The sequence below is a fragment of the Tympanuchus pallidicinctus genome, unplaced genomic scaffold, assembly GCF_026119805.1.
Source record: "Tympanuchus pallidicinctus isolate F22 unplaced genomic scaffold, pur_lepc_1.0 scaffold19, whole genome shotgun sequence".
Classification (NCBI taxonomy): Eukaryota; Metazoa; Chordata; class Aves; order Galliformes; family Phasianidae; genus Tympanuchus; species Tympanuchus pallidicinctus.
Window position 1 is genome coordinate 5294371 of NW_026294710.1, and position 17029 is coordinate 5311399.

The window sequence follows — 17029 nt, forward strand, 5'->3', positions numbered from 1 at the left end:
CAATATAAATATGGAAACCTGAGACATCTTAATTTTATGAAGAAAGGACTTACGAGATTGTTGTCAGTAACAAAACTGCATTAAATGATTAGTATGTCTGTGTCTCATTTTTGTAAGCCCAATAAATAATCATGTCTGTGCAAACAAAAATTATTCAGTTATTAAAGTCCTTCATTTCCTGGTTCTCAGAAGGAGTATTAGTATTGGCAATCAAAATATAATTTCTAAATCTCAAGAGAAGTTTGGAGTCAGTCTTTCCACTCATTACTTGATGTCTCAGCAGGCCCCTTGTTTATACTTTCATAACATTAGTTGTGAACAATTATAGCATGCTTGCTTGTAAGCGAATGCCATCTCTGATTTTTTTATGGAGTCTTGCCCCTAAAGCTCTGAGCAGGGATGCATTAGTAGTTTGAAGGGGTAAACTTCTTAGACCTTTCAGTTTAGTAAAGGGAACACGCAACTTAATGTAGTTATTGAGGAAGTAAAATTCCATCTTCCATGTGTGCAGGTTTGCAGAACCTTGCAATGTCTTCATGGTTTGAGGTATTTGCAATACTTGTATATTATGAATGTAGTCTCTGGAAGTACCAACATAACATAGATGTCAAGAGCATGGTACAAACCCATGGGTCTAGAGAGTCTATTTTCATAGGCACCCTTAAAAAAATCACAGGGATTATTACAAAAATGTACTTGTTATACTACATTTCTCTTTAAAAAATGGAAAGCCAACAATTATGGTTTATTTATTTATTTATTTTTAAATTTAATTTAGATGTCATCAATGACCTACCTTAATCTACATCACTGTAAAAATGTGACTGATGCTGGAATTGAAGCTTTGGGAAATATGTTGTCAGTGATATCTATTGATCTCTCTGGAACCTGCATCTCAGATATGGTACATACATATATAATTAAAAAAAAAAAAAATCTGTTTACTATTTATCTAGACTTCCAGAAAAAAACAGAATCACAAATCACAGAACCATAGAACGGCTTAGTTGGAGGGGACCTTAAAAATTGTCTAGTTCCACCCCCCTGACACCCACCAGATAAGACTGCCCAGGATCCCATCCAACCTGTCCTTGAATGCTTCCAGAGATGGGGTATCCACTACCTCTCTCAGCAATACATTCCAGCACCTCACCACCCTCTGAGTAAAAAACTTTTTCCTAACATCCAACCTGAATCTTCCTCTTTTAGTTTTAAGACATCCCCCCTTGTCTTGTCATTATCAGACCATAATTTATGTCTATCCATCCCCCTCCTGCTTGTAAGCTCCCTTCAAGGCTGCAATGAGGTTTCCCCAGAGCCTTCTCCAGCCTAAACAAGCCCAGCTCCCTCAACCTTTCTTCATAGGAGAGGTACTCCAGTCCTTGGATAATCTTTGGGGCCCTTCTTTGGACCTGCTCCAACAGCTCTGCATCCCTTCTGTACTGAAGGTCCCAAACTTGTACACAGCACTCTAGATGGGGCCTTACAAGAACAGAATAGAATGGGACAATCACCTCGCTCTCCCTGATGGCTACCACTCTTTTTTATGCAGCCCAGAATACTCCTGGCCTTCTGGGCTGCAAGTGCATACTGCTGATTCATATCCAGGTTCTCATTCATCAGGCTCTGCTCTCAGTGAGTTCTTCTCCCAGTCTGTATTTATATCTGGGATTGCCTCAACCCAAGTGCAACACCTTGCACTTGGCCTTATGGAACCTCACTGGATTCTTGTGCACTCACTTTTCAAGCCTGTCCAGGTCCCTCTGGATGGCATCTCTTCCTTCAGTTGTAGCAACTGCACCAGTCAGCTTGGTGTCACTGGCAAACTTGCTGAGGGTACACTCAATCCCACTGTCTATGTCACTGGTAAAGATGAAGAGCAAAGTTCCCAATACAGACCCCTAGGGGACATCAGTCATGACCAGCCTCCACCTGGACATTAACAACAGTCTGGCTGTGACCATCCAACCAATTCTTTATCCAGCCTTCAAATACATGTCTCTTCAATTTAAAGATAAGGATGTGACGTGAAACCATGTCAAAAATGTTGCACAAGTCCAGGCAGAAAACATCAGTTGCTGTTTTTTTTCCACCAATGCCATCACTCCATCACAGAAAGCCACTTGGCTGGGCAAGAGCTGCACTTGGTGAAGCCGTACTGGCTGTGTCAGACCACCTCCTCATCCCTTATGTATCTCTTCCAGCAGGATCCACTCCACAATCTTCCCGGGCAGAGATTTGAGGCTCACCAGCCTGTAGTTTCCCAGGTCTTCCTTTCTCACTTTCTTAAATATGGGAGTGATGTTTCCATTTTTCCAATCACTGGGGACCTTGCCTAATAGCAACAGTTTTTCAGATGTGATGGAGAGCAGCTTGGCAACCACATCAGCCGGTTCCTTCAGATGCGTGTCATCTGGCCTCATTGACCTCTATACATTCAGTCTTGCTTTGCTCTTACACTGGGAGGGATTTTGCTCCCACAGCCCTCATTTAGAAGTTCAGGGACACGAGAGGCTTGGAAAGCCTGACTGAATGTGAAGACAAAGGCAAAGAACCTGTTAAGTACTTCAGCTTTCTCCATGTCTGGTGAGGCCAGCTCTCCCTTCTTATTTATCAGAGACTGACATTCTCATGCCTGCCTCTTCTGCCCAATATATCTAAAGAAACCCTTGTTGTTATTCACATTCCTCAACTCCATATGCACTTTGGTGTTCCTCATCTGATCCCCACACCAATGGACAGCATCCCTATATTCTTCCCAGGCCCCCCATCCCTGCTTCCACTGCTTATACTTTTCCTTTTTTTTCTGTCAGCCTGACCAGTAGGTCCTTGCTTAGCCATGCTGGTTTCCTGCCTGTGTGCCTGATTTCTTATTCTGAGGGGATCAAGAGCTCTTGTGCTCTCAGAAAGGCATCCTTAAAGCACTGCCAGCTCTGTCCTGTTCCTTTGTCCCTAAGGACAGTTTCCCAGAGGATCTCATCCAACAGTTCCTTAAACAGTCTGAATTTCTGTCTCATGAAATTCAGTGTCCTGACTCTGCTCTTTGACAGCCTGCGTTCCTTGAGATCACAAAATTAGCCAGTTAAAAACTCGCATGTATATGAAGCAGTGGAGTTCCAATATCATTAAAACATATTTTAGAAATGTGTAATACAATGTTTTCCCATACAGAGGCAGTACCTAATAAAAGGTAATTCTCACTTTGGACATTTTTCATATTTGAAAGAGAGAAAAAGAAACAAACAAAAAAGATATTTGACAGCTCTGAACCTGATCCATTAAAAATGTTCAATAAACCGATTTATTTTTTTTTCTCCAGGATGATTAGGCCTGAGGAAAGCTGAAAAGTTGGTGTTTTTAAAGGTTAAATTTTCAAAAAATGTACTTTCCACAAGATAGATTTTATGATTAAAGTATTAGTTCTAATAGAGGGACTGCACTATGCTGTGGTCTAGAAAAATAATCTCGCGTGAAAGAATTGCAAACAAGGTGTCTTCAAACTGTCAAGTTGCTAAGACTCTGGAAAGCAATATAGCAAGTGTAGCAGCCAGGTTAAACATAGCAGGCCTCCACATAAGATGTTCTTGGCAGATCCTGCCTTGTGTGCAGGGTTTAGAGCCAGCTCTGCTGTTACTTTTGCATTTCAGGCAAACTCTTCACTGAACACTGAAATCTAGCAGAAACTTTATGAAGAAGTGAATGATTCTATGACTTCATAAGAAAACTGTTGCTATGTTCATTCAATTGCTGTTCAATCAGAATTCTGATCCAAAACTTTACTGTTAGTACAAACAGTAATGTCTTTTTTTTAAAAAAAAAAGCCCTTATCCCTCACAGAGGCCTGAAAATTATTTAAAAAACAAAACAACAACAACAAAAAAACGAAACAAAAACAAACAGAAAACAAACTAAGCTAAAAAAAAGAGAATTGGGAAATCCAAGGAGACTTCATTTAATGTGCTTATTTTAAATATTATAAGATATTTATGTATTAAAATTACATTGCCTTCACAGGCCTTGAATTACTGTCCCACAGTCTTTCGACACAAACGTTTTCTCTCTTTCTGCAATCCATACACAGCCTCTTAAAGTGCTGCATTGTTTCTTCCTCTAGTTTTCACATAGCACAACCCATGCCGTCGGCAATAATCCAAGCTCTTCTGCTTACACTGCATTTTTAAGGCATTCAGTTTCTTCCCTCCCACAAGACAGATAAACTAAGCTGGATATTGACCATTTATCATGCTTGTCATTTCTGATCTCAGTGCCTTGCTAACCAGACATCTGTAGGTTTTCACTGTTTAATGTGCTTAACTGTATGGCTCATATTTGTAATAAATACATTTCCTAATCTTACAACATGAGTTGATGGAAAGAAATAGATCAATCTGCTTTATAAAAGAACTATTATTTGTATGTTTTGACTTACTATTATTCATTTTATTAGCATATAAATGGAGTTGCATTAAGATTCTTTTTCAAGTACTGTGTCCAAATTGCTTGAAAAATGTAGTAGAAAACAGTTATTTATGTTCAGTAATTGACACTATTACACTATACTGACAGAGAGAAGTTGTAAGACTTTTTTTCTTTTTTTTTTTTTCTATCTTGGTTGTGATACATGCAGTATGCACAACATAAGTCTGCAGTATGCAGAGAATGTTCATTTTTTTGTTTTTCAGATGATGGCAGAATCATTCAGCCCACCAAAACAGAGCAGAATTTACTGTAATGATAATACCAACATGTACTTAGGGGAAGAACAGGGGAGAAAAGATACATTAGAGTTAGATTTTCTTACAGATTTGTACCTTGTGTATGACTGACTTAATTAAGACTATAATCAAAATGGAAAGGGTTTTGTTTTTTCCCACTGTTGGTGCCTTTCTCTTCAATAGTTTCTTTGGGACAGAAATGTTCCTGTTGAAGTCTGTCTTTCATTCAGAGAATTTGTTGCATTTGGAAGAAATATATTGGCTCAAACTTTTGCCTGACGAGAGAGCTTGTTAATACAGAAAAATACTGTAGAGTCATTGTAGACTCACAGTTATAATAAAATATACTGCTTAGGAAAAAAAAAAAAAAAAAAAGGTAGTCTCTCATGTTTGCAGAAATGTATTATATTTGTCCAGAATCTATCAGTCAGTAGTAGATAAGTCAAGAAATTTCATCACTTACTTAACTTTGTACGTGTGCCTAAGTGTCTTGGTAAGTCAAAGCCAAAGACCATTCATTCATGAAAACAAATACCATCCTCAGAAGGGGATGTCAGCTGTATGTGTGTGAGGACTGCCTATTCTATTACTGTGATGGGAACACTGTCAGTCATCTCCAAACCTATTTGTCGTATAAAATAAGTCCCGGTGATTCAGTGGAAATGCTTCCCTGAGATGGTGAAGCAGTTCTAGTTATAAGATTTGTTCTGTTACTCTCCATATTTTTATTAAAATGTCGTAAACTATTTCTGATGTTTGATGTGATGCAGCCTTTGCAGTTTTGCTCCAGTCATGAGTCTGAAAGCGAGCAGCTGCGCAGTGTTCATCTTAATTCTGACACAAGTTGCTAATGCACATGGTCTGGACCACCCATCTTCTTTTGATAGAAAAAATCATTAAATATTGAAATATTGGGACTTTCAAGAAGTCAAGCAGGATTTAGACAGTCAGAGGAAGCATAACAAAGAATAAAAAAGGAATGGTTAAAGTAAATCACTTGACTCCTGACATACAAATATACACTGTACAGCAAGAAAAACTGTACATGCCCATCAGGGAAACTTGTTGTCACTGGTAAATCACACTCTGTGTAATAACGAGAGGGAATAAGATAGCCTTAAGTATAAAAAACAGATAAAACACTTTAAAAATTGAAAGAACTCTGATACATTTCTAAAATTAGAAGACAAAAAGTAAGTATGGAGTTTGTGAAGAAGTTTTCTACCAGTTATTTCTTCATCTTCTTCCATAGTGGCTGTTATGCATGAAAGTCTCTCTCTGTAATGACCCAAGGTCCCATTCTCTCTTCTGGTTGTCATTCCTCCTCAAGAATCATATGTGACATCAAGTCACTTAATCAGTCACAGATTTTTTGCGTCCTGGCCATGTCAAATTGGTCTTCAAATTTGAGGATAATTTGTAATCCTTGGGAACTATGCAGTAGTGGCTACATGATGGCTCTATAAACAATTAGTTCTACTTTCTTTTCCTGTATGTTTGTACTTAATGATTTTCAGATACTGGCTGTGCTTTAAGGCCAGGCTGCAACATAAATATTTACTAATATATCAATAAGATGTTTCTAAGCAGTTCACAGTGGGAAAAATACATCTTGGCTTTATGCAGTTATTTAGAGTAATATTTTTTTTTCTTTTTTTTTTTTGCAGTCTTTGCGGGATTCAGGATTTATGGTGTCATGAATCCATAGCCTGGCTCCACATTTGGGTCTGTTAGAAAATTAGAGTATTAGGACTGAGGAAGAGCCCTGTGAAGGTTAGGAAGAAAATATTATCTATAAGCAGCAACAGACTGCAAATGAATTGGCTGCATTTGATTTCTAGATAAAGCAGGCAGAAGGAAATGATAAACATTCAAGCAAGCTCCAAATTCAAATGCTAGCAGTCCAGTTTTCTTGGGAAAGCAGAGGAAGAGAATTTAGCCTGAAGAATTAGTAACTTACTTCTGCCTAGAAATAGGAGGCTACCCCAGGGAGATATTGCAGTCAATTGTTTTGGGCTCAATGTTTTGACAAAACAATTAGTCACAGTAGAAGTCCCGTTGTCTGGACTCAGTATCAAGAAACAATAGCAACTGTATTTCACAAGTCAAGATTTTGTCTAGCCACAAATGGTGTTAGATACAGAAATTAAGTAATTAAGTAATAATACATTTAAGGAAATGTATTATACACAAAGTCATATAGGGAGATTTCTGCTAAAAATGTGTTTACTGCTCCTCTAAACAAATCTGACGCACCTTTATATTAGCTCAGGTACTGCAGACAACACAGCTACATTTGTTACAAATTTACCAGGTTTCCAGAAAGTGTTATCATAAACAGAAGAAACAGAACTCAGTTCTGCCATCTACAAATTATTATTAGCAAAATGATACTGCAAGATCTCAGTTACGTTCTTCTCTACTAGAAAGAGCTTGAAACTGGCGCTAGAGCATGGCTGGTATGTGCAGAAATCAAAGCATTTTAGAGAATGAGCTGAGCCATTTCAAATCAAATCTCTCTCAAATGGAAGGTGGAAGCTACTTCTTAAGAGCTCTTCCAGGATAGGGGTGACTTTGAAGTCAGTCTCTTTGATTTAGGGAATGCGCAGGAAGAGACATCTGTTTGTCTCTGGAACATGAAGACAAAGATACATTACAGATGCTGACCTTTAGGGTTACCAAGAGATATGTGAACAGAAATCTCAGAAGTTGAAAATAGCATAGCACATTCATTGCACTCTGCAGTTGGAAGGCATACACTTGCACTTGGTGAATATAGATAATAAAGAATTGTTCTCTGGTAAGACATAGGTGACTTTCATCTCAAACAACAAAAGACCCTCACCAGATGTTGCAGTGGATTTTCATCTTTTCATTTACAAAACTTTGGTGAAATAATAACAAATGATGTTCTGCAAGTGTCTGTAGGCCTTACATGAAGTAACTGAAATAGAACAATGCAATAAAACTCAGTTGCTTGGAAAAAACAGGTATTAGCAAAGGGTGAAATATTTCTTATAAAGTTGTTTTCCAAATAGAGATGGCAATAAATATGCTATACAGGAGATGTGGGACAAAATATTCCCTTTCTCTGTGGCACTGGAGGGTTGATCCAAGAGACATGAGGAGATTTCTTTATGTTAAAGAATGATGGTTTTGAAAGCCTGTAGAGCAGAAGTCATATTCTTTATGCTGCATTGTGTCTGTTCTGCTAACATATGTTTCCAGGAGTTCTGATGATAATATCATAGCTCTGACCATATCTTGTAAAAATGTCTGGAGGCTTAGTATAGGAGACAGAAGTCTCAGAAATAGGTCAGTATTCCAGATGGGAATCCCTGATGTTGTTTTTCAGAGAATACTACTGACCAAATCAGGAATTCTAGAAAAACTAGGGATAATTAGCTACTCTATACCTCTGTTAGATTTAAATCTGACTTCAGACTTTAGATTTAAATTTAAACTTCACGTAGATTCTTGCACTGAACTTGCTTGAAGAGGTTTATTGTTGGAAATGTCAGTTTTGTAATTTCTCTGTGTGATTGACAGTTCATAATGACATTCCTTGTATTCCATATCTTCAGCCTTTTCCTTTCTCAAATCTACTGTTATTAAAGAAACCCCTCAGAGGAGACCTTGATTGTTATCATAAAAATAATCTTACTGTGACACAACGTTAGTATCATCACATAAAATTATTGTAGATTAGCTTTGAAGTAATAGCAGCAGTCATTGTTGTCTTTTAGCAATATTATTTCATATTTCATTTCCAAATACCATGAAGTTGGGCCACTTTTGGATAAAGAGAACTGGATGAAGAAATTTTGTTCACAAGGTCACACCTATCACTGTCAGTCTCTTCTGTAAGGAATTCAAGTTTTGAAATAAACATATTTGGGGATAAAGTACATAATCTTTTGTTGCCTTGAACAGGACTGCTCTGGTCAACAAAACTTTGAAATCTATTGATTTTCATGTTGCTGTTGAAAACAATGTTTACCATATAAATGTGTCTGCTGAGGAAAAAATGCAGATTTCTCTGTTTTCATAAGCAGCCAGGATTGGAAATCTATTTCATTGTTCCATTTTTTTGTTTTGTTTTTATTCAGCCTGTGAGATTTCAGGCATTCGTAAAATCTGAACTCCAGGCGCACTCTCCCAGCATTATCATTGCAGTGTCCACATCTGGGTTCCAGACACTATTCACATGTGCTTGGTTTTTCAGTATGATATTTGCTGTGCGCAGCGCAGTTCACTGCCTAATTAGATAATTTTTTAACCATACGGACTGAAGCGATAACTTTTGTTTTTCAGTAGTTTGCTTAATGCTATGAAGAACACAGACACTGCTGTAAATATAAAAATACATGTTACAAAAATCAACAATTCATTTTCCTTCAGATTTAGAGCTGAAATTCAGAACAAGGTCCTGTAACCTGGTGTACAAGCAGTGAAAAAGACAAAGCAAATTCTGATCCTTTTGCACTCCTGAAGTAGGAATTTACTGAAGTTGCCAGCTCTCAATTGTCTTTAATACGTTTTGTTGTTTGTTTGTTTGTTTTAAAGTAGAATTTACCTATGAGTGTGATGCCACCATTTCGAGTATTGTCTTCTTGTAGTCAAAATTTGTAGTTGTAATCATAGCTGTAGTCATAAGAGCCCACAGATAAGCAAATCCTAAAGGCAGCAATTTTAAGATATTTCATGGTTGCAGCAAGTAGTATTTTCTTCTTTCAACAAAAGCAAAAAAAAAAAAAAAAAAAAAAAAAAAAAAAAAAAAAAAAAAAAAACCTATGAAAAGTTCTTTCAAACTCAAATTTCGATGGAGATCCATAAATCTATTTTGTTTTATGATTGTGCTGTGTCCCATAGAAGTATTTCTCACGTTGTACTCTTATTCTCCAGTTTCTTTCTTTCTGATTTTTTTTTTTCTTTCTCCAGTGCATTATTTCTGTAAAGAATTCTTGACCTTTTTGTGTACTTCAGGAAAAAATCAGAAGATAAACTACATGCATTCTGCTGAAGATGCTCGCAAGAATCTAGCATTTATGTGGTCCCAATAGAAGTAGATAAAATAAGACTATCTGTTCTGTTGGTTTCTGTTGGATCCATGAAAATCCTGAAGAAATGCTTCAGAATCAGAGGTTAACTAGACAACAATAAGAATTACTTTTATTTTGATTTAGAAAATAATTCCAGCCGATAGGAAAGTTATTTTCAATATCAGAATTGAATGGATATTCAATTGAATATTAGAATGGAAATTCAGACTACAGTTTCTTACCGTGTAAGGATTTCTGTGTGTAACCTCAGGCAGCTCATTTATATAACATCTCCAATCCTCTTTGTAAAAAGCTGTGAAGTTCTGTGAAGGTGCTCTGTGGGATTATTTTTTTGTGTGTGTTTTAAAAGATGCTATAATTCTTAGATAGAACATTTAATATGCAAACACTGAACGTATGAGCATGGTAAAAGCAATTATATATAATTGCATGTTTTGATTTTTATTTTTTTCTGGAATTTTTTTGGGTTTGAGAGCCCTTGGCCACCATGGAAAAATCAAGCAGCTTTCTCTATTGGAATGTAAAAACATTAATGACACTGGGATTCAGGTAAAGCTTAATCTCTTCTCTTGATGTTTCCTGGAAGCCTCTCTATTCTTCAAATTAACCATGTCCAAACAGATGATATTTTACTCTGTGCACCTTCATTCATTCTTCATTATACTATTCTACACTTTCATACGGTCATAGAATCATAGAATGGCCTGGGTTGAAAAGGACCACAATGATCATCCAGTTCCAACCCCCTGCTGTGTGCAGGGTCACCAACCAGCAGATCAGGCTGCCCAGAGCCACATCCATCCTGGCCTTGAATGCCTCCAGGGATGGAGCATCCACAACCCTGGGCAACCTGTTCCAGTGCGTTACCACCTTTTGTGTGATGTGATTTTCTTTTTACAGTCCTTTTCATTTTATTTTTCTTTACTTCCATGAATTTTAATGAATTTCAAATTCTGCCCTCTGCATTGACTCTGAACAATTGTAAGACAGCTTTACATTCTACTGCACTGTACTGTGCAAATTACAACCTAAATTGCTACTATTATTCTCTTCCCCTTGCTCTACAAATCCTTTACCAAATTATATTTATTACATATTTTTCCTGCTGCTAATGTGGGTTTTCAGATAACACTTTCTGTCTATTTAGTCAGCCTTTAGTTGAATGTCATACTTACATGACCAAGCATGGCTAGCTCAATGGAATAGTTAAACTTCTTTTATTCTATTACATGAGGTTCTTCATGTGCTGCTGATATATTGCTACATGCCATTGTCTCTTAGAGGCACAACAATATGCCTCAGTGTAATTCTGAAATCTATTTCTTACCAACAGAAATCCCTAAAAATAATAACTTATGTTTCAATGATACGCACATGTGCTTTCTCCAGACTGCAGATTTCGTAGCTGCTTTATGGAAAGAACAACACAAATTGTACTGTGTCATTTTAAAATGTCCTATAAAAACATCAACTGAGTAATTTGTTAATATCTAATGATGAAATTAATCTGTTAGAAAATGGACTACGTGTATTTTAGCTAGATATTGTCATTCTTAGGATTTCATGCTCCCAGTGGGACAGCTGTTGAATCTCTGTAATTTCCTTTTTACACTGTTTTTATTATGAAAATTATATGCCTTGTTTTTAAAATTTAAACAGCGGATCTCAACAATATGAAGCCAGATGTTGTTCCTAAAATAAGAGATTAGCTTGAACTATGCATTGTTTAGTGTTCTGACCTTAAACTTAGCCTATAAACTGAGAAACTTTCCAGGTCAGTAATCAGATAGGAAATTACTTCATTTTTTAAAAGACAACATACAAATTGAAGTTGTCACAGAGGCAATTATTTACATTGATGATAAGTTAAGAAGTTATACAGTGAGACAAACTTTCCTCTTCTGAATAATCAGCAATTGTAGAAATTTTTAATACTAATATAGTATTTGAACTCCATTTACAATGCTTGTAAATTATTTTGTATTTATGATTTACCAGCTCTTGCTTTTTTAATTAGCTGACAATGAGATTTACCATCCAAATATTTATCCTACTTACACTGTCACTACAGTGCCAACTACATATTGAATTCTGATTCAGTAGTACTCATTATCTTGTTTTGTTACACTGGCATAGTTGTGTTACTGGGAGTCTTTTTATGGGTAAAGCATTGACTGAAGACTGGAAGAGACTTGGAGGGGAAGCAGGGATGATCAGATGTATGCACCGCTTTCCATAAAAGGAGCAAATAATCAAGCACAGAACCTGTGGTCTGGGAAGGAGAAGGCTGATGGAATACAGCTGAGATCTGTACAATCACAAGTGGCGCAAAAAGTGTATATAAGGGTCAACATTTTGCTGTTTGCTTTATATATTATCTATTGGGCATGAAGTGAATCCAGTTTGAGGTCTGGGAGGAAGAAAAGGAGATGTCTCCAAAATGTACTGTTAGGGTGTGAAGTTCCTTATCAAATGTTGGTTCAATATGCTTGAAGCTTGCTTATACTTCAGGAGATTCAACAGATTCAGTACGATTACATAGACTTACACCATGTTTCAAAAAAACAGGCATTAGTTGGTTATTTGTCAGTGGAAGAAGGAATTATCTACCTTGCTGGAAAGAAGAGAGGTAGAATTTACATTCAAATAAGAGCAATTTCTTTTCTGTAACTGAGAATTGATTCTAACCATACGGAACAAAAATAATTAAATCTCGTTGCTCAGTAGTACCAATTTTGTGCCCATAAACCCTTGCAGATTGTCAGGCAAGGTACAGTGCAATCCCTGTCTCTGGCTTCTACATTTTTTCCATTATAAGGCTCCAACATCCATCATTTTATAACCATATATTATATGCATGAGTCAGTCGTTGTTGCACCACAAGGGATGCATCTGGTTTGAATCTTCTAGAGGCATATACATCAGGCCACTAGAATTTGCTTCTTTAGGAATAAATCTGACTGACCAATCATGAATGTTCTGTGTAAAGGTCTGTATTTCCATGTTTTTGTTTCCATTAAACAATGCTCAAGTACATATACCTTTTCTATATCATCAAAAGTTGGTGCAGAGCCAGCACTGCTTCTTTCAGAGGAGAATGTTTAGTTCTGTGTTCTGCTATGATCATTCAGTATCTCAGTATATATTTCAAAAAAAGAATGTGGAAAAAAAGAAGCATTAACATTATCTGTATCTGCAATATGGATTTGATGAATTTGAGTCAAATTGATCCATCAGCAGTGAGCACATGAAGATATAGGTGTAACAGAATGCAGTCATGGATCTAGGAAGGGCAAGTGGAAGAAGAGATAAGAAAGTAACTCAAAGCAAAATGGCACATCTTTATTTGAAGATGGAATCTGAGTCTATGGAAAAAAAAACGTAGAGAGGAACCTCACTGTATGCTGCATATCATAGTTATTCTTTGATGACATAAAGTATACTTAAATTATGTGAAAAAAATGCATATGGAGAGGGCTTTAATAACACAGCTAAGGTAAAATGCTAAGGGTTATAAAATGGCACAAAATAATGCTGACCTCACAGTGTTAATTCATTTACTTGTTCATAGGCATTATAATAGTAAATTATAATCTGATCACATATTTTGTAAATAGGATTTCTTCTCATTCATAGCTGAGACAATGCTCACTTTATGTGCAGCAATTCTGTTTCAGATGTTCATTAGTACTTGTGTGCTTTAAGATCTTATTTACACAGAATTAAAACAGTGCAAACAAGATAGAAAATTATATATCCTTCTTATGCTATTCATTTATTTTAATGTTTTGCAAACTTTGTTTGAAATATTTTCATAACCTCTTCTGGAGATCTTAAGTATTAGACCCAAAGATACAGAGATGAAGATAACAAACCAATCTCCATTTCCTTTGATTGAAAATTATATCCTAATTGCTATTTGCAAAAAAATAATGTAGGGGTAGACTTTAAGAGCAAATACAAATCCTAACTCTGAAGGATATATTAAGTATGGATGTAGGCAAACTATGCCAGTATAAAGAAGATAAACATATCTCTCAGGCATTGAAATCTTGGCTTCAGCTTGTGCTGCATACCCTAGCTGAGAATGTAGTGATTAAATCAGCATGTCTGAGGCTAATTCTGAAGGGAGTTCAGTTTCTCTTACACATGGAAAAAAGATATATCAGTTTTGGTGTTTAGAATATTTCTATATTGCTGTTAACACCCTGTAAAGCTAAAATTTAAATAGGAGAGGTACAGAAGCCAATTTTTATGAATTGTGACTTGTTCATTCTAACCAGTTCTATTTTAAAATAGTCACCATCAAATATTTTGTAAGAGCCCAAACCCAAGAAGCGTTGCATTGGTACAGCCATGCTGATGGAAAAAAAAAAAAAAAAGCAAACAAGTTAGGATACAGATGAAAAATGCTAAAAAATTTGGTCTGTGAAACAAATTTTAGACCTCATAAGTTTCTTCGTATCTATTAATGAGAGGCATTAAAATCACACACCTCTTGGTCATCACAAAGCTAGCATTTGCCACTGATCAGCCATAGGCTGGTGCCTGGGTTCCTGCTTAATGCAAGGACAAAATGTCAGTAGTAAAATTACAATGGACTTTTTTTCACAGTGGTAAGTAAGTGCATTTATGCAGCTGTGTGTGCATGCACGTATTTACTTGTCCATAGTCCTTAGTCCTTAGTAGTCCTTAGTCAATTTACTTCAGAAGTAATTCTAGAAAGTTCTGAAAAGCTTCAAGCAGCCAATATTTTCTATAGAGGAAGATTCTACCTACTGAGGTAGAATCTCTATTGCAATAAATGCCAAATTGCACTGCCTTTAGACCAGGCATGGAAGATCAGCTCAATGACAAGTTTAAGTTATCTTACCATGGTTTTCAGCTGGAAATGATAGAAGAGGAGAGATATTCACTGAAGCTAATTCCACAAAGTGTTCTGCTGCACTTACTTCATGGCACTATTAAGTGAAGAAATAGCATTTTAGGTTACTCTGTTCTTGAGGAAACAAATCTACAGGCTCATAAAACAAAGATTTCAACACACTGAATTAGAAGAAAGGAACAGAATTTTATTCTAATGACCACATAGTTCATATCAGCTCCAGCAGTGGAAATAACTTCTTAATGCAGCTCTCCTTTTTCCAGTGAAATTCCCAGTCTATGTCTGAGAGAATTCACTGCTATGAAGGCTACATAGAACAAATGAAGTGCTTAAGGTGGATCGCAGGATGGATGGAAATGTGTTGTGCATTGAGAAAAACAGAGTGGACACATTTCCAAAGAATGATTGCTCTGTTTGTTGCTCTTTCAGGTGTTCTGCAAAGGCACTAAGCAGCTGGAATACAGTCATGTGTCCTGCTGCCATCAGGTGACAGATGAAGCTGTGAAAGCTTTGGCATTTCATTGCCACAAACTGACATCTGTCAGCATAGCTGATTGTCCAAAGGTGCGCATGAGAATTGGGACAATAGTTTTGGGGTTGCTATTGCAAAGGAATACACAGTATTTCATTCAGGAATTTGGCCTGCTGCCGTCTATATCTTGCCACAGTTCTACAATGCATTCATTTAATTTAAAAATGAGAGCCTAAGTTCAGCTGGTTTATGTTCTGAGACTTGGTTTTTGAGTGTGTTTGGCATTCTTCTAATGGTTGCAGTTAGAACATAAAGATGCCTGCACTGTATTAGGCACAAGCCTGTCTCAAGGAGCTGATGTCTGGGAATGAATAAATAGAAGGGCTTTTAGAGATTCTTCCTGCAGATACTGTCTGAGCTTCTGGTGTTCTGGGTGCTCCCAAAGCAGGGAGTCTGTTTTAATGTGTATTTTCATGCTTTGTTATTTCTCCAGTGCTCTTTCTGAAGGAGATCGCTAGTCTCTACCTACTTCAGCTCTTGATACTGTCCAAAACCTCCTAATGCAACGTATGAGAAAAGCTAGAAACAGAGGAGTACTTTTTAAGAACTTGGCATTTAAGTGGAGAGCAAGCTTCATAACCAGGGATGAAGCACTGTTTGTATCAGATGAGCCTGTAGAAAGTGGCTGCTGAAGCACGGTGAAATGCCTTATGGACATGTTGTTGTGTATCTTCATATCCTCTCTAGGGTGTAGGCCAGGGATGTTGCTCCATGTCTTAGAACAGCCGTTAGATTCATATCTTAAGGATATCTACTACACAACATTAATTATTATATATATAGTTCCTCTGTTCTGTATTCTTTGTTTTTTGGTAGATATTAAGCAATTTTTCCAGTAATAACAGTAATAACAGAAATTGTGAATGTTTATCTTGCCAAAGTAGTTCAAGTTATATATTTTTGCAAGCCACACATTTCACTGAAACTTTTAGGCATCCACACACACATCAAATTTAGCATAAAATATCAGTGGATGCATCTAGGCTGGAAATTGCCTAAGTTTCTGATTATCAGAGCAGCGAATTGTAAAACAGAATCCTGGAAAGGGAGACAGGGACAAAGTGTCAGCTAATGTTAGGATGGCCCTTAATAAGGGAATGAACTGGGTCATATTTTGTAGTTCCTTCAAATAGGAACAAGAACTAAACTCAGTAATCTAGTAGTAATCCTTTTCTAGTGCTTCGTTCCTAGACGATATCTTCCTCGTTAAGTGGTTACTGAGCCAATCTGTTAACCACTGTATTCAGAAAAGAACATCAAGGCTTTTTCAAATAAAACTACATGTAAGTTTACAAGTCTTCTTCTGACTTGAATCCAAATTGACGCTCCATAAAATGAAACTAATGGGTCATTCAAATCCTTTGGCAACTTCTAGTACAAATTGAAGAGGTCCAGCTGCTCAGTAAGGAAACATTTTCTACTCAGAGACTATTTTAAAATGGCTGGGAGATTAAAGTAAGAATGAACCTTTTGCAAAGGGTAGATGTTAATACATCTAGATCTAGTCAGTCATGTTGTGTTGTTGTGTCTGACAGCCATGTCCTACAACAGCAGGACCCAAACCCAAATGAATTAAGAAAAATTGTAGCAAAAGAACATGAAAATACAATATAGAAGCGTGTATCCAATAAGAGTGTTTTGGCATGTGCTAGGCAGGTTACTATAAAATTAGAGTAGTTTTTCACTTCAATCATATTTTGGGGGCAAATTAATTGTCTTTAAATAAACCGCACTGGCTTCAGTGAGCCTTTCTATCATGTATCTTCATGCCCCCAGGAGATAAAATTTATGCTGATAATATAAAATATTCAGCAGTGCAGTTCTGAGTCTTACT

The 17029-nt window shown here is 36.7% G+C and overlaps 1 protein-coding gene across 1 annotated transcript in view; it reads left to right on the forward strand.

The window, feature by feature from the left end:
- Positions 1 to 17029, forward strand: part of FBXL13 (F-box and leucine rich repeat protein 13) — a gene marked incomplete at its 5' end in the record, with an annotated part of 73790 nt that overhangs the window by 49349 nt on the left and 7412 nt on the right. The window contains 4 exon segments of the mRNA XM_052680790.1: positions 779 to 786; positions 789 to 902; positions 10242 to 10327; positions 15093 to 15227. Coding sequence (XP_052536750.1) covers positions 779 to 786; positions 789 to 902; positions 10242 to 10327; positions 15093 to 15227 — 343 coding nt within the window.